This window comes from Procambarus clarkii, chromosome 3 (assembly GCF_040958095.1).
Source record: "Procambarus clarkii isolate CNS0578487 chromosome 3, FALCON_Pclarkii_2.0, whole genome shotgun sequence".
Taxonomy (NCBI): domain Eukaryota; kingdom Metazoa; phylum Arthropoda; class Malacostraca; order Decapoda; family Cambaridae; genus Procambarus; species Procambarus clarkii.
Window position 1 is genome coordinate 16052213 of NC_091152.1, and position 22500 is coordinate 16074712.

The window sequence follows — 22500 nt, forward strand, 5'->3', positions numbered from 1 at the left end:
TGGGGCTGTGTTATGGTGGTGGTCACGATGGCAGAACTGTTATCCCTCTTGTGCTGTGCTATGAAAGTGATCTTGTAACTAGAGATACATTATCTAGCTCGTGCTGTGCTACAGCAGTGGTCATGATAACCGTGTTATGTTATCTCTCTCTCTAGCTGTATTCTGACTGTATTCATGGCGCGAGAGACGTGTTATCCTCCACTGTTCCATCAACAGAACCTTAATAATAGCCTGAGCTGACGATATGAGATCTATGAGAGCTACTTAGGGAGCTCCTGTGTGGACCTGGCTTGCAAGACTAAGACTGGGAACGGGTTTGCCCTCTTCAAGAAAGAATAACTCAAAGAACAGCCACGATTATGAGTTAAGATACTTATTTCCCCTGATCCAGCCCCAGTACGAGAGGCCTTGGTGTTTGCACAAGGCCAAAACAATTGAAACTTTTAGGCTGCCAGAACGGTTGAAGTCCTAAACAGACTACAAAGCATGATACTTAGTGATCATCCACATCTGAACTACATTTGTTCCCACACCGTGGGAGGAGCCCACTTTCAACATTGTAATAGGTCTAACGATGAAACAGACTCCCAATGATCCATCAATCCTAAGGCGCATCATAGAATAGCATATGAGCAACATTGCAGTAGCCACCCACATCTTCACACACGGATCGGTGGACACAGAATATGAGTGCTGGCGCTGCTCTTTGCACAGCCAGCAAGGACCTGTATCATCAACCCAAACTTGAGTTGTTTGCCATATACATCGGGCATTCGCATATATTACTATACAAGTCACTCAAAATGTAATCAGACACTCAAAAGCTGCATTTCATATATTAGGAAAGAAATAGTGGAAAGACAACGTGGGAATATTACCACAATTTTGTACCTAGGGACAATAGCTACAGGTAAGGTACCCTAAACTGGATCCTATCCCATGTTGGAATCCCGTTAAATGAGAGAGAAGATGAAACCGGCAAATTTGCCTACATTAGCCCACTACTCTGATAACACTGAGATCTTTAGCACTAATCTGGTAGCGTCAGCCCTTACACTGATCCCAGCATACTGTGCCACCATACACTAATCTCCCGGTGTGGTGCTTTCTTTAGATAATTACTTCCTACCACCGTAACCGGCGGTGGGAAACGGCTCTGGCGAGGTTACATATCCTACTAATCCCAGTGTACCGTTTCTCCCACAGTTTTGGTCGGTGTACGTACCGTGCGAGTCGCAGTACCTCAACACGGTGCAGCTTCTGCTGGAGCAGATCGACGTTGTGAAGCGCATGTTGGCTGCCAGTCCTGGAGAGACCACTCTCGTCAGGTCCTCAGCAGGTAAGGCTGAGGAGAATGAGGACAATGAGCGTCAGGAAGGCAGTTGGCAAGAGAAAGGAATGAGATTGAAGAATCTGTAATAGTGGGGAGGGGAAATTTCAGCAATGCGGTTGAGGGGAGACTCGACAATGAAGGAAATTTGTAGTGAGAGGAAATTAAAGTGAATGAGGGGAGGCTGAGAGAGAGGGGAGGCGCTTCAAGTTCCTGAGCAGGTGTAACTCCACAGAGGGGAAAGTTAACACAGCAGAATACGGTTACAGTACTTCCAATTGTGAGGCTTTGTAAAAGTTTCAGCCAAACTTGACAGTAAAAATGCGAGAATTGAGATTCAAATTAAAACTACGATTATCTACGATTTCGATATCTACGATATCTACGATAAAACTACGATTTCAAGCCAGTATCTGGCTTGAAAACATTGTTCTTAATTAGGGGCCAAAGTTGAAAATTTGACGTAACTTTTAAACTATGGGTTTCCAGCAGGCACCCGGATGTAGTTACTAAAATAAGGATACAATAGGGAGTCATTAAATGTCGCCAACATGAAGAATGGGAACTTGTTTCTTACACTGAACGTAGAAGACAGAGGTGAACTTACGAACTGCGGCATATTCTTTGAATAACTAATTATAATATAAAACTGAATCACCAAAAGTTTATAATATCTTATTAACTTAATGTAATAATGATTTACAGAGATAGTGATAATATTTACGAGTTGTAATTGCAACGAACATTTAGTCCTCTATTATACAAACTACTCCGCCATGCGACCTATGTACCTTATCACATGTAGAATATATAGATTATACTCCGGTATCCAGATGTCACTTGCCACACTGCTTGGGTGTCTGTGAAAGACCCGAATATTGCATTTGGCTCTTTGAGAAGTTTATGAACGGTACAGGCTTTAGTACCGGCTTTAGTACAGGCTTTAGCACCGGCTTTAGTACCGGCTTTAGCACCGGCTTTAGCACCGGCTTTAGCACCGGCTTTAGCACCGGCTTTAACACCGGCTTTAGCACCGGCTTTAGTACCGGCTTTAGTACCGGCTTTAGTACCGGCTTTAGTACCGGCTTTAGCACCGGCTTTAGCACCGGCTTTAGCACCGGCTTTAGCACCGGCTTTAGCACCGGCTTTAGCACCGGCTTTAGCACCGGCTTTAGCACCGGCTTTAGTACCGGCTTTAGCACCGGCTTTAGCACCGGCTTTAGCACCGGCTTTAGCACCGGCTTTAGCACCGGCTTTAGCACCGGCTTTAGCACCGGCTTTAGTACCGGCTTTAGCACCGGCTTTAGCACCGGCTTTAGCACCGGCTTTAGTACCGGCTTTAGCACCGGCTTTAGCACCGGCTTTAGCACCGGCTTTAGTACCGGCTTTAGCACCGGCTTTAGCACCGGCTTTAGCACCGGCTTTAGTACCGGCTTTAGTACCGGCTTTAGCACCGGCTTTAGCACCGGCTTTTGCACCAGTTTTTTTTACAGATTTTCTAACCACAGGCTTTTCAGGAAGCCTGTGGTTAGATTTATCAAAGTTCCTGTTCCTTAAGAACTGACATTTTCCCTTATGCATGACACAACAAGTTTCTTGCTCCGGGGGACTTGTTTACTGCTAGGATCACCGAGGCATTAGGTGAGTCAAGTCACAATCGACTTGAGAATGGTCCAGGACGGACCGAAACGTCGTCGTCGTCCCTTCACCTTCTAGTGTGTGATCTGGTCCACAGGTCACATAAAATGTCTATGACACACTAGCCATGAACTTGACCAAATTGAATTAGTAGTAGGCATCCATCAGTCTCAGGAGACTATGGTGGTGCGCTCTGGTTGTCGGTCTGGAGTGGCCTCTCCAGGGCGGAAAGCCTGGGTAGGTTGATACGGAGAAGGTGTTACCCATGCAGCAGGTCCACCCCCTTCTCCACGGCGCCGAATGTCTCCAAATATAATGATTGCAACCATTATTATGACAGTTCTCATTCATTATTGTAATATTATGTAACTACAACGATAATGTGAATTGCATCTGTACGAGAGACAATGAATGCAATCACATAGTGTGTAACAACACCATTGATGATAGTTAAAGGTAAACTGTCCGGTGCCTAGTTGTCCACGGTGAAGTGTCCGGTGCTTAGTTGTCCACGGTGAAGTGTCCGGTGCTTAGTTGTCCACGGTGAAGTGTCCGGTGCTTAGTTGTCCACGGTGAAGTGTCCGGTGCTTAATTGTCCACGGTGAAGTGTCCGGTGCTTAGTTGTCCACGGTGAAGTGTCCGGTGCTTAGTTGTCCACGGTGAAGTGTCCGGTGCTTAGTTGTCCACGGTGAAGTGTCCGGTGCTTAGTTGTCCACGGTGAAGTGTCCAGTGCTTAGTTGTCCACGGTGAAGTGTCCGGTGCTTAGTTGTCCACGGTGAAGTGTCCAGTGCTTAGTTGTCCACGGTAAACTGTCCGACAAATTAATATTGAGAACCCCAAGGGATAAAGAGGATCTCTAAAGAGGCCTAATTGCCTCTCAAGGAAAATGGAAAGTGGTTCATAAATACGGAAGGAAATGTAACACTTGTAATGTATTATAGAGCGAGGGAGAGACTGTCTTAGTGTGGTGGTGGTAGTGTGGTGGTGGTAGTGTGGTGGTGGTAGTGTGGTGGTGGTAGTGTGGTGGTGGTAGTGTGGTGGTGGTAGTGTGGTGGTGGTGGTGGGTGAGGTCACAGCTGGGGGCCAGGGGGGGGGGGAGACTTACTGGGGGAGGGGTGGAGGCTTGGTTGGCGAGGGGAGATGTTTCCTCGTGGTTGAAGACACTTCAAGGTTAGGTTAGGTTACGTAGAGTAAGGTTAAGTTAGATTAGGGAAGGTTAGGTTACGTAGAGTAAGGTTAAGTTAGGTTAGGGAAGGTTAGGTTAGGTAAGGTAAGGCAAGGTCAGGTAAGATTAGGTTAGGTTAGGTTGATTAGGCTCCTGTGTGTGAAGGGGAACTCATGAGTGTGACGGGAGGTATGATCACAACATACAAGATACTGAGAGCAATAAACAAGGTAGACAAGGCCAGTCTCTTAAGTCCAGAAAAAGCAGGACAAGACACAAATAGAAGGGGAAGGGAAACTATCAGGGGAAAAGCGCAAAGCCATTACGACTATATAGCACTTGGAAGGAGTCAGGATAAGGACTTGGGATGGGACGGGGGCAAGGAATGGTTCCCAGCCACTTGGACGGTCGGGGATTGAACGCAGACCTGCATGAAGCGAGACCATTGATTGTAAACAATAAAAATGCGCATTGTATAGGTGGTCAGTAAGAGGAATACAATGAAAGAGGTTGTGGAAGCCACCTCCATACACAACTTTAACGATGGGACCAGTTTGTTGTTTAAGATTCGCTACCCGGAACCAAAAGTTCAAAGTAGCACGGGCTATGGCGAGCCCGTAGTGAGTGGGACCAGTTGACGGGGCATAACGAGCTAGATCTCACGTCCCTGTGGTCACTGTTAGGTAAGCACTGTAACTACAAAGCCTTCGTCACTGTATTCACCTTCACTGTAACCCTCTCCACTCAAACGTCACCTTCTACAATGCACACCATCATCTCTAACAATCTTCACTATAAACTCTGCCTTCATCACTGTAAGTTATCTTCACTACCCCGTCTCTGCTAGGTCCTCCACCTACAACCATCATTATCCCTCACCATCACCATCTTCCCTCACCATCACCATCTTCCCTCACCATCACCATCTTCCCTCACCATCACCATCTTCCCTCACCATCACCATCTTCCCTCACCATCACCATCTTCCCTCACCATCACCATCTTCCCTCACCATCACCATCTTCCCTCACCATCACCATCTTCCCTCACCATCACCATCTTCCCTCACCATCACCATCTTCCCTCACCATCACCATCTTCCCTCACCATCACCATCTTCCCTCACCATCACCATCTTCCCTCACCATCACCATCTTCCCTCACCATCTTCCCTCACCATCACCATCTTCCCTCACCATCACCATCTTCCCTCACTATCACCATCTTCCCTCACTATCACCATCTTCCCTCACCATCACCACCTTCCCTCCTCCACCATCCATCACCATCACCACCTTCCCTCACCATCACCATCCCTCACCATCTTCCCTCACCATCACCACCTTCCCTCCTCCATCATCCCTCACCATCTTTCCTCACCATCACCACCTTCCCTCACCATCACCACCACCTTCCCTCCTCCACCTTCACTACCTTACCTGTCCCTTCACCATCTCTGCTCTTCATCACTGTAAGCGTCTTCAGTATACATATAAGGTATATGTATATACATATAAAACTCAATCTCCATCCTCTTCATGAGGATGGAGATTGAGCTCCTACTACTTGGCGACTATTACTACTTCTACTTCTACTACTTCTACTTCTACTTCTACTACTACAGAGCCTGAGCTATTTGGAACTTTTCTTCCGAGGAGCTGAATCTAAAACAACAACAACATATTTGGGATAGGAGGAAGGGCAGGTACCCGGCGAGGCTTAGGTAAGAGAGGCCTCATCTTCCAACCCGTTCTCGCAAATTCATAAAGTCAATATTGACTTATTAACTACGTGCATAGGTGATATACTAAACATAATAGATACCCTTAAAAAGATTCATAGAAAACACCGACCTTACCTAACCTTGTTAGTATCTTAAGATAAGCATCTTATTGCTTCGTAATTACAATTATTACTTAACCTATACCTATTATAGGTTATATATAGGTTATACATCTTCACCCGCGCCTCATCTTCACCCGCCACTATCTTCACCCGTCGCTATCTTCACCCGTCGCTATCTTCACCCGTCGCTATCTTCACCGGTCGCTATCTTCACCGGTCGCTATCTTCACCGGTCGCTATCTTCACCGGTCGCTATCTTCACCCGTCGCTATCTTCACCCGTCGCTATCTTCACCCGTCGCTATCTTCACCCGTCGCTATCTTCACCCGTCGCTATCTTCACCCGTCGCTATCTTCACCCGTCGCCATCTTCACCCGTCGCCATCTTCACCCGTCGCCATCTTCACCCGTCGCCATCTTCACCCGTCGCCATCTTCACCCGTCGCCATCTTCACCCGTCGCCATCTTCACCCGTCGCCATCTTCACCCGTCGCCATCTTCACCCGTCGCCATCTTCACCCGTCGCCATCTTCACCCGTCGCCATCTTCACCCGTCGCCATCTTCACCCGTCGCCTTCTTCACCCGTCGCCTTCTTCGCTACACGACCGTCTTCACTACACGACCGTCTTCACTACACGACCGTCTTCACTACACGACCGTCTTCACTACACGACCGTCTTCACTACACGACCGTCTTCACTACACGACCGTCTTCACCCGTCACCATCTTCACTACACGACCGTCTTCACCCGTCACCATCTTCACTATACACAAAGTGCAACAGTGTAACCATCTACACTATACACAAAGTGCAACAGTGTAACCATCTACACTATACACAAAGTGCAACAGTGTAACCATCTACACTATACACAAAGTGCAACAGTGTAACCATCTACACTACACACGACTCATCAGCCCCTCTTAAATATGATAATTACTCCAGTACCACTGGGTGACCTGTTTAAAGTCTTCTGCCTCCTTCACCATCTTCCCTATCATTTAACACCTTCCTGAGCATTCATTATCTTACATCTACTTTGTTATCTCTCATTATCCACCTTCACTACCTTCCCTCTTCTTCATCTCATTCCTTTCTATCCACCTCGTATCTTGTGCATCACGTACCCTTCCCTTCACGTCACCTATCCTTCACCATCACTACCGTTCTACCATCACTACCGTTCTACCATCACTACCGTTCTACCATCACTACCGTTCTACCATCACTACCGTTCTACCATCACTACCGTTCTACCATCACTACCCTTCACCACTTTCCATTCCTTTCACCACCTTATCTACCTGTCCACTGTCTTGACCCCATCCTCTCAACCCTTCACCATCTTCTCTACACTTCACTACCTTCACTATTCACACAGTTTTCTCCTCCACTATCGTCGCATCATCACTGTAACAACTTTCAATATACACTGTCTTCATCAACACACAAACAAGACAGCAATTAACATTAGCCATCAACTACCTTGTTTCTAACGATAGCCACTATCTCATTTTAAAGTGTGGGAGATAATTATCACGGGGAAAGCGCCTAGCCATTACGACTATATATATAGCACTGGGATGGGGTCAGGATTTGGGATGGGACAAGGGAGGGAAGGAATGGTGCCCAATCACTCAGTGGACGGTCGGGGATTGAACGCCGACCTGCATGAAGCGAGACCGTCGCTCTACCCAAGTGGTTGGGGCCTCTAACGAGGCACAAATGACCCTTAGGGACATTAGGAAAGTTAAACATTCACAGGACATTTTTATTTGTTTTGTTTTACACACAACTTTTATAGCATTCAAAAGGTGAATTAAATTAGGATAAACAGGAAAATAGTTTATTTTTTACGGCATTACCATAGCCCCGAACTTCAGTTTTGAACAGCAGTAGTAGTTATTACAACTAAGTCTGAGTAACTGAATCTAAAACAACTCCAGCCACAAATATCATATGTGAGAAACTACATTATAACACGATTTAGTCATTATCAAAAGCTGATTTCTCAGAGATAGACGTCACCCGCTCAGAATTCCTCGTCACCGCTGGTATTAGAATCGGAGATGATGCTCTTACAGTCTTCGAAGTCCGCGATCCACTTCTGCATGTCGGATAAGAACAGGTCCCGACTCTCATCACGCTTAAGGAACCCCCAGTGTGACCGATTACCTTTTGACTTGTTCGCCTTTTGAGGAAATCTTACCACCCTTGGTGGTTTCTCTTGTTTTTTGACTTGGGAAAAACTAATATCGCCCTGGATGACCATCCCGCGGTACACGAATGTTGAATGGAATTTTTCGCCGACTTTGCGCACTTTCAGATTAATGCTTTTGAGATGAATCCTAATGTCTGTAGGCGTAGCGACGGGGAACAGGTTGTGTCTTCGGCAGTACGTACGGTAAATGTGGACTAGGCACTGCTTCTCTGTCTCCCCCGACGATGTGAATTTTACGTGGTCCTCCACGAACTAGGTGAAGCTTTCCCTTCCATTGTAATCCAGGGGAAAACCTTTGAAGGTCTCGAGAGAGATTTTGGGTCGCCGGGAATGTTGTGTGTTATCCATATCGGCGGAAAATTACAATTAATACTGATCAGCCACTTACTAAAGTTCCATTTGTATCCTAGATAGCATTTAATTTAGTGAAGACGAACCTGTGTTAAGAATATGGACCCTGATTTAAGAATATCAAGACGTTCCGTAAAGATAAGATGTGTGAGGGATATCAGACTTTTGAAACGCGAGTTGCACTAGTATGATAGATGTGAGAATTTAGGTAATGGAGACAGCACTTGTGAGGTGACTTGTATGCTGCTCCTACTTGTGTGGTGTAGTGTACTTGTGTGTAGTGTACTTGTGTGGTGTAGTGTACTTGTGTGTAGTGTACTTGTGTGGTGTAGTGTACTTGTGTGTAGTGTACTTGTGTGGAGTACTGTCCTTGTGTGGTGTAGTGTCCTTGTGTGGAGTAGTGTACTTGTGTGTAGTGTACTTGTGTGGAGTACTGTCCTTGTGTGGTGTAGTGTCCTTGTGTGGTGTAGTGTACTTGTGTGTAGTGTACTTGTGTGGAGTAGTGTCCTTGTGTGGAGTAGTGTCCTTGTGTGGAGTAGTGTCCTTGTGTGGAGTAGTGTCCTTGTGTGGAGTAGTGTCCTTGTGTGGAGTAGTGTCCTTGTGTGGAGTAGTGTCCTTGTGTGGAGTAGTGTCCTTGTGTGGAGTAGTGTCCTTGTGTGGAGTAGTGTCCTTGTGTGGAGTAGTGTCCTTGTGTGGTGTAGTGTCCTTGTGTGTAGTGTCCTTGTGTGGTGTAGTGTACTTGTGTGGAGTAGTGTCCTTGTGTGGTGTAGTGTCCTTGTGTGGTGTAGTGTCCTTGTGTGGTGTAGTGTCCTTGTGTGGTGTAGTGTCCTTGTGTGGTGTAGTGTCCTTGTGTGGTGTAGTGTCCTTGTGTGGTGTAGTGTCCTTGTGTGGTGTAGTGTCCTTGTGTGGAGTAGTGTCCTTGTGTGGTGTAGTGTCCTTGTGTGGAGTAGTGTCCTTGTGTGGAGTAGTGTCCTTGTGTGGAGTAGTGTCCTTGTGTGGTGTAGTGTACTTGTGTGGAGTAGTGTCCTTGTGTGGAGTAGTGTCCTTGTGTGGAGTAGTGTCCTTGTGTGGAGTAGTGTCCTTGTGTGGTGTAGTGTCCTTGTGTGGTGTAGTGTCCTTGTGTGGTGTAGTGTCCTTGTGTGGTGTAGTGTCCTTGTGTGGTGTAGTGTCCTTGTGTGGAGTAGTGTCCTTGTCTGCTCCCCCCCCCTAAGCTCTACCAGTATACCAAGGAAACTAATTTTGGGTGGTGAAGGAACGCGGCTGTTGTCAGGTAAACTTGGCTATAGTGTAGTGTGTGTGATGTAATTGTGGTGCCTGGTCCTGTGTAGTGTTCACTAAGGCCTGTATGTTGCAAGTGCTGACTGGTCCTGTGTAGTGCTGACTGGTCCTATGTAGTGTTGACTAAGGTCTGTATATTACAAGTGCTGACTGGTCCTGTGTAGTGCTGACTGGTCCTATGTGGTGTTGACTAAGGTCTGTATATTACAAGTGCTGACTGGTCCTGTGTAGTGCTGACTGGTCCTATGTAGTGTTGACTAAGGTCTGTATATTACAAGTGCTGACTGGTCCTGTGTAGTGCTGACTGGTCCTATGTAGTGTTGACTAAGGTCTGTATATTACAAGTGCTGACTGGTCCTGTGTAGTGCTGACTGGTCCTATGTAGTGTTGACTAAGGTCTGTATATTACAAGTGCTGACTGGTCCTGTGTAGTAGTGACTGGTCCTGTGTAGTGCTTACTAAGTCCTGTATGTTACTGGTGTTTGCTGATAATGTTGGCGAGGAAAGCAGTTTTATGTTAGTAATCACAATTCTGTCTCTGTGTTCATCGTGTGTGTGACATGTTTGACTGTGTTGGCGTCAGTTCTGATGACCCGTGACATAAAGTAGTCTGGGCCTACTGGATGTCGAGACCAGTGATGATACACAGATGATACATAACCAGCTTTAACAAGCTCATCAACGCACGTTGATGAGCGCGTTGAAGATTTTGCAGACGCTAAATGTAGACAGATATTATTTTTGTAGATACTGTCCTGTGCTACACGCCTACATGTAGACACACAGACATCACAATAGCGTGATGGATTAAATGAATAAATCCACAAGGGCCGTGACGAGGATTCGATCCTCGTCACGGCCCTTTTTGTTTTTTTTTCGCCTGCGTGTAGTCAGTTATTCTTAGTCAATAAAACTGAAAGTGAATCGGACATATGTCTTCTATGGAACCTAATATTTGTTTTCTCTAAAAAATATGCGATTTATCACCATTGGAGTTAATTTTGTCATATAATTTAATTTCTATGTTGAAGGCCCCCAAACGTGAAGTACCCCCAAGACCCCCCCTCACATGGTCTAAATTCCCCCTCCCCTCACCTGAGGTAGAGAACTGGAGAGATGAATGGAGGGAGAAAGAGCACGGGAGGAGGGTGAGAGAACTGGATGGGGGGGAGAGAGAGAGAATGAAGGATGGCGTTAGAATAGGCAAGGAGAGAACAAAAGGGAGAGTGGGAGAGAGTGTGAACGAGAGGGAGAAAGAGAGAACTAGAGAAAAGAGAAAAGGAGAGAGGGGGAGGGTAGTAGAGAGGGGTGGCGGAAAGAAGAGAGGGAACTAGAGAAGGAGAGCGAGAGAGAGGGGGAGAGAGGGACACAGAGAACAGAGAGACAAGCAGACACAGTGACTCACTGTTCTCACACCATGCCACCGTGACTTAAGACACGTATCTTCCTTGAGTGCTCATGGAACATAGAACCATCACCACCACCTCTCAGGAGACATGCCAGCAACCTCCCGTCTTCTCCACATTAACTAATGTTTCAGAAATCTTTCTCTCTCCTAAGGGAACAGGGCTGACTGGCTGACTGGCTGACTGGCTGGCTGGCTGGCTGGCTGGCTGGCTGGCTGGCTGGCTGGCTGGCTGGCTGGCTGGCTGGCTGGCTGGCTGGCTGGCTGGCTGGCTGGCTGACTGACTGACTGACTGACTGACTGACTGACTGACTAACTGACTGGTGATATTTGTGCTGCTAGAGAGAACTTGCCACGCTAAAGCCTCACCTCTCATCTCACACAGGGATCCTGGAGGAGTTTGGGCGTGGGCGTGTGGCCAGTCTGATGGGCGTGGAGGGCGGGCATGGGTTGGCCAGCAGCATGGGCGTCGTGCGGGCGCTCTATGACCTGGGTGTCCGCTATGTCACCCTCACACACAAGTGCCACACACCCTGGTAAGTGTTCCCTCCCTTCTCCTACACCCTCACTCACAAGACAGCAAGTGGGATGAGTCCTGGGCCCCCCTAGTTAAGAACTCTTGAAGGGGGGACCTTTTGAGTGTATAGTTGTTGTAAGTGGTGGGGGAAGCCGTCTTCAAGTCGTTAACGCGCACAATCGTGCTTGGTGATCCTGTAGCATGTTGAAGGAGTCTATGGCGCACCTGCACCACGCATGTTGCTGCGTCTTTGTTTTGCTCTCAGAAGTTTCCTTGAGTTTGAAGGCAATCGCTGGTGAAGTGGTTACTCGACAACCCTGGCCTCTCAATCCATCTCTCCCTTCTACCCATTCTCTCTCCCTCTCATTCTTCCTGCCTTTCTGCCTCCAATATCTCCCATTTCTCTTCTCTCCGGTTCTCTCTCCTAGTCAACACAACATGATCGAAAAACGTTAATTCAACATGGAATCAAAATGATAAATATTGAATAAAATTTATATATAGATACAGACTCGTGAATCAACGTTATCAGTTATCAGTCAACGCTATCGACGTGGGATAGTAGATGTAATGTAAGCTGTATATATCTTACTCTACAGTCAGATCGCAATGAAAATCATTTTGAGGCACTGGAGTGACTTAATTCGCGACCTGGTGATTCCCAGACGCCTGCCTTAACCACTCTGCCACAGTGGTACACAAGTCGACCAACCCAGAAACCGACTTGAGTTCTGTAGTTGTAGAACGCCATTACTGTAGGCCGGAGTGTGGTCGGGTTGGCTGTAAAACCTTGGTTGGGCCCCGGTTTGGGGCCTTCAGAACTTCTCGCAGTCCGGAGACTGTATAGGCTTTGTTAGGCTACAGCAGTGTGGACGTGTATCCCTGTGGGAGCACTCGCCAAGTCTCTCCTGCCTCGCCATTACACACATACTGATCTTTACACACACAAATCACAATTGCGTGATGCATCAAATGAACAAACTTCAGTTTCAACTCCTTTTACCATGTCGTAGCTCAGTCGATTAAGGCAGCGTCTGGGATGCTCTCGGACGCAGGTTCGATTCCTCGTCACGGCCCTTGTGGATTTGTTCATAATACTGATCTTCTCATTTGTGAATCATATCAATATGATTTCTTTGTGCATTTAAAGAGATGAGGTAGAACTAGTGGAGCACAGTCACAGTGTAGAGGGGAGAGGGGGGGGGGTTGTAACGTCGGAGACCCTGGCATGCTTTTAGTGGAAGCCTTGTGACCGCTAGAGGATTTAGTTGAATCCTCAGGTTGTATTATTTTTGCCATGTCGCTGCCTACTGGGAGTGGGCTTGGGGAGCACCCAGTGTACAGGGTCGAATCTTTCTCATAGCTCATACTGATTTTCTCATTGATACATCATATCCATGTCAATTGTTTTGTGTATTATTATTATGATTGAAGACCTCTCTCCTTCCTCAAGGGCGGAGTGCTCTGAGTCGGGACGCCCACCACCCAACACCCGCGGCCTCACGCCCTACGGCCAGGTAAGTCCTGATTGTGTGTCACCCTGAGGCCAGATTCACGAAAGCAGTTACGCAAGCACTTACGAACGTGTACATCATTCCTCAATCTTTGACGGCTTTGGTTACATTTCTTAAACAGTTTACAAGCATGAAAACTTCCCATTTAACTGTTGTTATTGTTATAAACAGCCTCCTGGTGCTTCGGAGCTCATTAACTGTTTAAATATTGGAAACAAAGCCGCTAAAGATTGAGAAAAGATGTACAGGTTCGTAAGTGCATTCGTGAATCTGGCTCTCTGTGCCGTGCCCCTACAGCAGGGTGATCACGTCTATCAAGTACACGAAGGGGCAGGTGTCAGCATTCATGAAGTATTTACGCATCAACATACGAAACCTGTTCATCGGTTATAGCGCCTTTGTAAACCTGAATTAAACAGTTCGCGTGTTTCGTCACTTCCCAATCCATGGATATTGTCATAACCAGCCTCGTAGTGCTTCGGAGATCATAAACTGTTTGATAGATGTAAACAAAGCTGCCATGAATGGAGGAAGATGGACAGGTTTCGTAAATAGATGCATAAATGATTGAGGAAATCTTGGGCAAGGCTTGTCATACAGGGCAGCGTGTATGTCATACACATCAGGGCTCACATGTTTACTATACACCGCAGGGGTGACCAGGCACACGCACACACACACACACACACACCAAGATGACTCCTGCACTCTCACCAGGGGAGAGTGCAGGACTCATCACAGTCACCAGGGAAGAGTGCAGGACTCATCACAGTCACCAGGAGAGAGTGCAGGACTCATCACAGTCACCAGGAGAGAGTGCAGGACTCATCACAGTCACCAGGAGAGAGTGCAGGACTCATCACAGTCACCAGGAGAGAGTGCAGTACTCATCACAGTCACCAGGAGAGAGTGCAGTACTCATCACAGTCACCAGGAGAGAGTGCAGTACTCATCACAGTCACCAGGAGAGAGTGCAGTACTCATCACAGTCACCAGGAGAGAGTGCAGTACTCATCACAGTCACCAGGAGAGAGTGCAGTACTCATCACAGTCACCAGGAGAGAGTGCAGTACTCATCACAGTCACCAGGAGAGAGTGCAGTACTCATCACAGTCACCAGGAGAGAGTGCAGTACTCATCACAGTCACCAGGAGAGAGTGCAGTACTCATCACAGTCACCAGGAGAGAGTGCAGTACTCATCACAGTCACCAGGAGAGAGTGCAGTACTCATCACAGTCACCAGGAGAGAGTGCAGTACTCATCACAGTCACCAGGAGAGAGTGCAGTACTCATCACAGTCACCAGGGGAGAGTGCAGGACTCATCACAGTCACCAGGGGAGAGTGCAGGACTCATCACAGTCACCAGGGGAGAGTGCAGGACTCATCACAGTCACCAGGAGAGAGTGCAGGACTCATCACAGTCACCAGGAGAGAGTGCAGGACTCATCACAGTCACCAGGAGAGTGTGCAGGACTCATCACAGTCACCAGGAGAGAGTACAGGACTCATCACAGTCACCAGGAGAGAGTGCAGGACTCATCACAGTCACCAGGAGAGAGTACAGGACTCATCACAGTCACCAGGAGAGAGTACAGGACTCATCACAGTCACCAGGAGAGAGTACAGGAGTCATCACAGTCACCAGGAGAGAGTGCAGGAGTCATCACAGTCACCAGGAGAGAGTGCAGGAGTCATCACAGTCACCAGGAGAGAGTGCAGGAGTCATCACAGTCACCAGGAGAGAGTGCAGGAGTCATCACAGTCACCAGGAGAGAGTGCAGGAGTCATCACAGTCACCAGGAGAGAGTGCAGGAGTCATCACAGTCACCAGGAGAGAGTGCAGGAGTCATCACAGTCACCAGGAGAGAGTGCAGGAGTCATCACAGTCACTAGGAGAGAGTACAGGACTCGTCACAGTCATCAAGAGTTCACTCGTCTCATCACCCACAAATAAAGAGTAAAGCAGAGCCCCAGTTAGTCCCAAGGAGCGCACACGAGCCAGTAAGAGACAGTAAGGAGGATCTCGGTGCTCTAATTGGCTATTAGTGGAGCAGGTGGGAGGACAGGGAGCCGCTAAGCCGGCCTCCATGGAAAGAATAAATGAAATACTCAAAATTATTATTATTTTTTTTAAAGGAAAAGACATTACATTTTCTGTCCTTCACATGTTTGCTATTTCGAAACGGTTGGTATAAATGTTTAATGTGGAGGCTTAGGGTGAAGCGGGGACATAGTGACCTAGAGCACCACGACACAGAAAGTGTATCCTCCATAATGTATGTGACACAGAAAGTGTATCCTCCATAATGTATGTGACACAGAAAGTGTATCTTACATAATGTATGTGACACAAAGTGTATCTTACATAATGTATGTGACACAAAGTGTATCCTCCATAATGTATGTGGCACAGAAAGTGTATCCTCCATAATGTATATGAATCCATAATGGAACTGAAAAGTTGTTTTGTAAGAGGTTTTCTCCATGCTGTAGAGCCCTGAGTGTGTGCATCATGCTGGAGGTACTTGGGTACATCACTCAGGGATCTAAGAGGCAGTGCTGCCAGCCTCACATACATCCTCATCAGCCTACACTGAAGCCCTTGTAGCCTCTGCTGCTGCTGCCTACACTGAAGCCCTTGTAGCCGCTGCTGCTGCTGCCTACACTGAAGCCCTTGTAGCCTCTGCTGCTGCCTACACTGAAGCCCTTGTAGCCGCTGCTGCTGCCTACACTGAAGCCCTTGTAGCCAATGCTGCTGCTGCTGCCTACACTGAAGCCCTTGTAGCCTCTGCTGCTGCTGCTGCCTACACTGATGCCCTTGTAGCCTCTGCTGCTGCTTACACTGAAGCCCTTGTAGCCTCTGCTGCTGCCTACACTGAAGCCCTTGTAGCCTCTGCTGCTGCTGCCTACACTGAAGCCCCTGTAGCCTCTACTGCTGCTGCCTACACTGATGCCCTTGTAGCCAATGCTGCTGCTGCTGCCTACACTGAAGCCCTTGTAGCCTCTGCTGCTGCTGTTTCTGCCTACACTGAAGCCCTTGTAGCCTCTGCTGCTGCCTACACTGATGCCCTTGTAGCCTCTGCTGCTGCTGCCTACACTGAAGCCCTTGTAGCCTCTGCTGCTGCCTACACTGAAGCCCTTGTAGCCTCTGCTGCTGCTGCCTACACTGAAGCCCTTGTAGCCTCTGCTGCTGCTGCTGCCTACACTGATGCCCTTGTAGCCTCTGCTGCTGCCTACACTGATGCCCTTGTAGCCTCTGCTGCTGCTGCCTACACTGAAGCCCTTGTAGCCTCTGTTGCTGCCTACACTGAAGCCCTTGTAGCCTCTGCTGCTGCTGCCTACACTGAAGCCCTTGTAGCCTCTGCTGCTGCTGCCTACACTGAAGCCCTTGTAGCCTCTGCTGCTGCTGCCTACACTGAAGCCCTTGTAGCCGCTGCTGCTGCTGCCTACACTGAAGCCCTTGTAGCCTCTGCTGCTGCCTACACTGAAGCCCTTGTAGCCGCTGCTGCTGCCTACACTGAAGCCCTTGTAGCCAATGCTGCTGCTGCTGCCTACACTGAAGCCCTTGTAGCCTCTGCTGCTGCTGCTGCCTACACTGATGCCCTTGTAGCCTCTGCTGCTGCCTACACTGAAGCCCTTGTAGCCTCTGCTGCTGCCTACACTGAAGCCCTTGTAGCCTCTGCTGCTGCCTACACTGAAGCCCTTGTAGCCTCTACTGCTGCTGCCTACACTGATGCCCTTGTAGCCAATGCTGCTGCTGCTGCCTACACTGAAGCCCTTGTAGCCTCTGCTGCTGCTGTTTCTGCCTACACTGAAGCCCTTGTAGCCTCTGCTGCTGCCTACACTGATGCCCTTGTAGCCTCTGCTGCTGCTGCCTACACTGAAGCCCTTGTAGCCTCTGCTGCTGCCTACACTGAAGCCCTTGTAGCCTCTGCTGCTGCTGCCTACACTGAAGCCCTTGTAGCCTCTGCTGCTGCTGCTGCCTACACTGATGCCCTTATAGCCTCTGCTGCTGCCTACACTGATGCCCTTGTAGCCTCTGCTGCTGCTGCCTACACTGAAGCCCTTGTAGCCTCTGTTGCTGCCTACACTGAAGCCCTTGTAGCCTCTGCTGCTGCTGCCTACACTGAAGCCCTTGTAGCCTCTGCTGCTGCTGCCTACACTGAAGCCCTTGTAGCCTCTGCTGCTGCTGCTGCCTACACTGATGCCCTTGTAGCCTCTACTGCTGCCTACACTGAAGCCCTTGTAGCCTCTGCTGCTGCCTACACTGAAGCCCTTGTAGCCTCTGCTGCTGCTGCCTACACTGAAGCCCTTGTAGCCTCTGCTGCTGCTGCCTACACTGAAGCCCTTGTAGCCAATGCTGCTGCTGCTGCCTACACTGAAGCCCTTGTAGCCTCTGCTGCTGCTGTTTCTGCCTACACTGAAGCCCTTGTAGCCTCTGCTACTGCTGCTGCCTACACTGATGCCCTTGTAGCCTCTGCTGCTGCCTACACTGAAGCCCTTGTAGCCTCTGCTGCTGCCTACACTGAAGCCCTTGTAGCCTCTGCTGCTGCCTACACTGAAGCCCTTGTAGCCTCTGCTGCTGCCTACACTGAAGCCCTTGTAGCCTCTGCTGCTGCCTACACTGAAGCCCTTGTAGCCTCTGCTGCTGCTGCCTACACTGAAGCCCTTGTAGCCTCTGCTGCTGCCTACACTGAAGCCCTTGTAGCCTCTGCTGCTGCCTACACTGAAGCCCTTGTAGCCTCTGCTGCTGCCTACACTGAAGCCCTTGTAGCCTCTGCTGCTGCCTACACTGAAGCCCTTGTAGCCTCTGCTGCTGCTGCTGCTGCCTACACTGTGTAATGAAGCACTTGTAGTTCTCGACGTCCTAGCTCAGTTGACTTCGTAGCAGACACGCTCATTGCCTCAGACTTCGTAGCAGACACGCTTATTGCCTCAGTCTTCGTAGCAGACACGCTTATTTCCTCAGACTTCGTAGCAGACACGCTTATTGCCTCAGACTTCGTAGCAGACACGCTTATTGCCTCAGACTTCGTAGCAGACACGCTCATTGCCTCAGACTTCGTAGCAGACACGCTTATTGCCTCAGACTTCGTAGCAGACACGCTTATTGCCTCAGACTTCGTAGCAGACACGCTTATTGCCTCAGACTTCGTAGCAGACACGCTCATTGCCTCAGACTTCGTAGCAGACACGCTCATTTCCTCAGGGAAATCCAAGAATTGTGTGGCATAAATTTCCTTGTCTTCCGTCGTCTCTTCATACTTCGTCACCTTTCCTTGCTATTTGGTAACCGTTAAAATCAGAGAAGACTGAGGATACTATTTAATACTAAGGCTTTGTGTTGTTCAGGACGCCATTATTCACCAATTCATTAATGGTTATTCACCAATTCATTGATAACCCAACTACAGGTTAAGAATAGATGACTTGAGATACAATTCAGTGTCTTATGCACCCGATACCCATCCCGTGGGCGGTGGTGTAAAGGATTACAGAGGCACATAATCGGTTCAGGAACTGAACCCTCTAGTTCGTTTAGCTAAGCAAATAACAATGTTTGACGCTAGTTACACAATTATTAATGTTACATATACATGTACACATTCATACATACACATATATATATATATATATATATATATATATATATATATATATATATATATATATATATAAATGTCGTACCTAGTAGCCAGAACGCACATCTCAGCCTACTATGCAAGGCGCGATTTGCCTAATAAGCCAAGTTTTCATGAAAAAATTGTTTTTCAACTACCTAACCTAACCTAACTTTTTCGGCTACCTAACCGAACCTAACCTATAGAGATAGGTTAGGTAGGGTTGGTTATGTTCGGTCATATATCTACGTTAATTTTAACTCCAATAAAATAAAATTGACCTCATACATAATGAAATGGGTAGCTTTATCATTTCATAAGAAAAAAATTAGAGAAAATATATTAATTCAGGAAAACTTGGCTTATTAGGCAAATTGGGCCTTGCATAGTAGGCTGAGAAGTGCGTTCTGGCTACTAGGTACGATTATATATATATATATATATATATATATATATATATATATATATATATATATATATATATATATATATATATACACACACACATACATACGTATACATCTATACATACACATACTACAAATGTTTTTATTTTTTATTTGAAAACAAAATTATTACTTGATTTTGAACAGTAAGACTATTGTCATAAATACTTAAATTTGTGGTATTTATGGACAATTTCTAAATCATAATGATTTTAATAGGAAGGTATTGTATTTTCATTTAATAAATTTGAATGCTTAGTCGACGGTTGAATGATAACAATATATCCAACAATTTAGGCTATTTTATTTTATTTATTTTTTCTTTAGTTTGCTATAATCATCTCAGCCCAAACACCACTTACATTATACTTATTAGTTTGATCACGTAAATACCTGAGTTTTCTTGACGGCTCCCCGCGCCTGGAGGAGACGGCTCCCCACGCCTGGAGGAGACGGCTCCCCACGCCTGGAGGAGACGACTCCCCACGCCTGGAGGAGACGGCTCCCCACGCCTGGAGGAGACGACTCCCCACGCCTGGAGGAGACGGCTCCCCACGCCTGGAGGAGACGGCTCCCCACGCCTGGAGGAGACGACTCCCCACGCCTGGAGGAGACCTTCAAACCCAGCAAATTACCACTGGAGTAAAACTGGGAAAAGTTATCATAACAAAATGTCATCATTAGCTATAGCACCTTTCCGGTAATTATGTAGTTATGACAACGTGTGTTAGCAGCACCCAGAGCGGCCCAGGAATGATTAATATATTGTACTGACAAGGTCACACTGGTTCACAGTTAGTCTCTGAGGGAGATAACCTTCAGACAATAGACACACACACAGACACGATGCGGGAAGCAACACAACACAACACTTGGGGGTAGTGAGGGAATTTCTCACTAGTGAGGTGGTGAGGGGGGGGGGTGAGGTGAGGGGAGAAGACTTGAGAGATGAGATATTGTGAGGTGAGGTGAAGTGAGAGAAGGTGAGAAGAGGTGAGGTTTTAGAATGTGAATTATGAGGAGAGGTGATGTTGTGAGGTGAGATGAACTAAGATGACAGGTGATAAAATGAGGTGACAGGTGAGGAGTTCAAATGATGCAAGAGGTGAAGTGAGGTGAGGTGAGATGAGGGGAGAAGTGGTGAGTTGACATTGAGTGAGATAACATGTCGAGTGAGAACCTCTGAGGAAGGTGAGGAGAGATGAGGATGTGAGAGAAAGTGAGGAGAGATGAGGATGTGAGAGAAAGTGTCGTGAGAGATGCAAGTGGATAAAGAGTAAACAAAAAACAAGGTGACAAAGAAAAATAATTTACGAATATAAGAAAATGAAGACAACAGGACGACTACTGCCTTGTACCTGAGAGCTTCAGATTAACACCTGATCAGTGTCTGAGATGCTCCCGGACGCAGGTTCGACTCCTCGTCACGGCCCTTGTGGATTTGTTCAATTACATAATGTGGTTCTTCGCGTATTTTCTCCTTCCTATGGTTCCCTTGTCCAGTCTGTTATAAGAGATTTTCACGTTTGTAATCATAATTTTAGCGGCTTCTCCCTCTTCGTAGAGATTATCAGTATTTAGTTATCATTATTATCCTGTTTTAATACTCTTGGTGTTTTTAGAAGAGTTGTGTACTTCAGGTACAACAAATTTTCATGATTTGCCTGACTACAAGAATGTAACAACTCTTGTATATATCTCAAAAAAAAAAATATAGTAGTAACGACCTATCGGCCACAAACCAATTCGAATATAATAATAAATTCGTTAAAATTTTAACACATAAAACATAAATTGAGTAAATTCAATTGTAGAACTTCTCTAATAACGCTAACAGTATACACCATTCAGTGCGTAACTACATTATTTGCACTGGAATTCTATGCAAAATTATTGCGAACAAAATTATTCATAAAAAAAAATAGCAGCATTTGAAAGCATCATGAAAACTAACAAAGACCAACATGAGACCAAAGTATACTGCAGAAATACAGTCGGCCTATACGAGGCAGTTAAACTAATATCCAATAATCATAAAGGAGAATGTAAACTCAAGAGTTTGCCTCCATTCCTCGATGCTGCACCACAAATACTGAACTCTGCATGTTTCCTCTCGCTGGTGCATCAGGTGCCACGCGGGGATAAGCGAAATACTTTCTTTCAAATGGTCTCTGGACCCGAGTAAACTGTGGCGGAGAGCCGCGGCTCACCACCTCGAGCGTGGACCAGTAACAGAGAGAGAGAGAGAAGATTAAGCCTCCCAAAAGGTGGCTTGGGCATGAATAGCCCATAAGTGGTGGCCCTTTTGAGCCATTTCCAGTATCAGTAGATGATACTGGAGATCTGTGGAGGTGCGACTGCACCCTGCGTGACGGGAGATGTCTCCCGTGACCAGTAACAGCCTAGCTGCTGCTGTTATAGATTCAGCCACTCGGAACAAGTTCCAAGTAGCACGGGCTATGGTGAGCCCGTCAAACAAACAGCCTAGCGGGAGACATCATGAATATAGATCACCTCAGCTGGGTTGCCTCGTGTGAAGGTTAGACACAAATAAGAAAGAGGTTATCTGGACATAAATAGGAACCTCGTCGTATGAGTCAGTAGGTCTTCTTAAGTTTCCTTTACTCATATGTTACTTTGTTACCTAGCTGTTACCTAGCAGTAAAATAGGTACCTGGGTGTTAGTCAGCTGTCACGGGCTGCTTCCTGGGGGTGGAGGCCAGGTCGAGGACCGGGCCGCGGGGACACTAAAAAGCCCCAAAATCATCTCAAGATCTAAAGATATGGCTTTAAACTCTAAAAGGAGGATCACAAGGCGAGTTATGAAACTATGACTTTTGTAAGGAGGGTGATTTATTTCTTTAAAATGCCTTGTCAGTGCTAAAAGCAAAAAACAAGATGTTTTTTGTGTGTGATGATGTGTGTTCGTTGAAAACACACTGGCTGCAAGTATTTCACTGTATAACTGAATAAGTTTCTTTCTAAATATTCCGGCAGTAGATTAATTCTACCAAAATTTACGCTCTTCGCATGAAAACCAATATATTTTGACTTAAAATTTCTTGACGCACCGTAATTGGTTAGGTATTACCGCACGTCTTGGTAAACCAAGTCTAACTGCAGCAGAATGGTCGTTACCCTCCGACGTGTTATCAGGACACGTCG

The 22500-nt window shown here is 47.0% G+C and overlaps 1 protein-coding gene across 6 annotated transcripts in view; it reads left to right on the top strand.

The window, feature by feature from the left end:
• LOC123760898 (dipeptidase 1) overlaps window positions 1–22500 on the top strand; it is a 181091-nt gene that overhangs the window by 99616 nt on the left and 58975 nt on the right. For all 6 annotated transcript variants that reach the window (XR_011229383.1, XM_045746715.2, XM_045746716.2 and 3 more), the window contains 3 exons: window positions 1207–1339; window positions 11621–11771; window positions 13206–13269. Coding sequence is in view for 5 of the 6 variants with exons in the window: in XM_045746715.2 (XP_045602671.1) it covers window positions 1207–1339; window positions 11621–11771; window positions 13206–13269 (348 nt within the window). In the remaining variant the exon portion in view is untranslated. The remainder of the gene's footprint in view (window positions 1–1206; window positions 1340–11620; window positions 11772–13205; window positions 13270–22500) is intronic.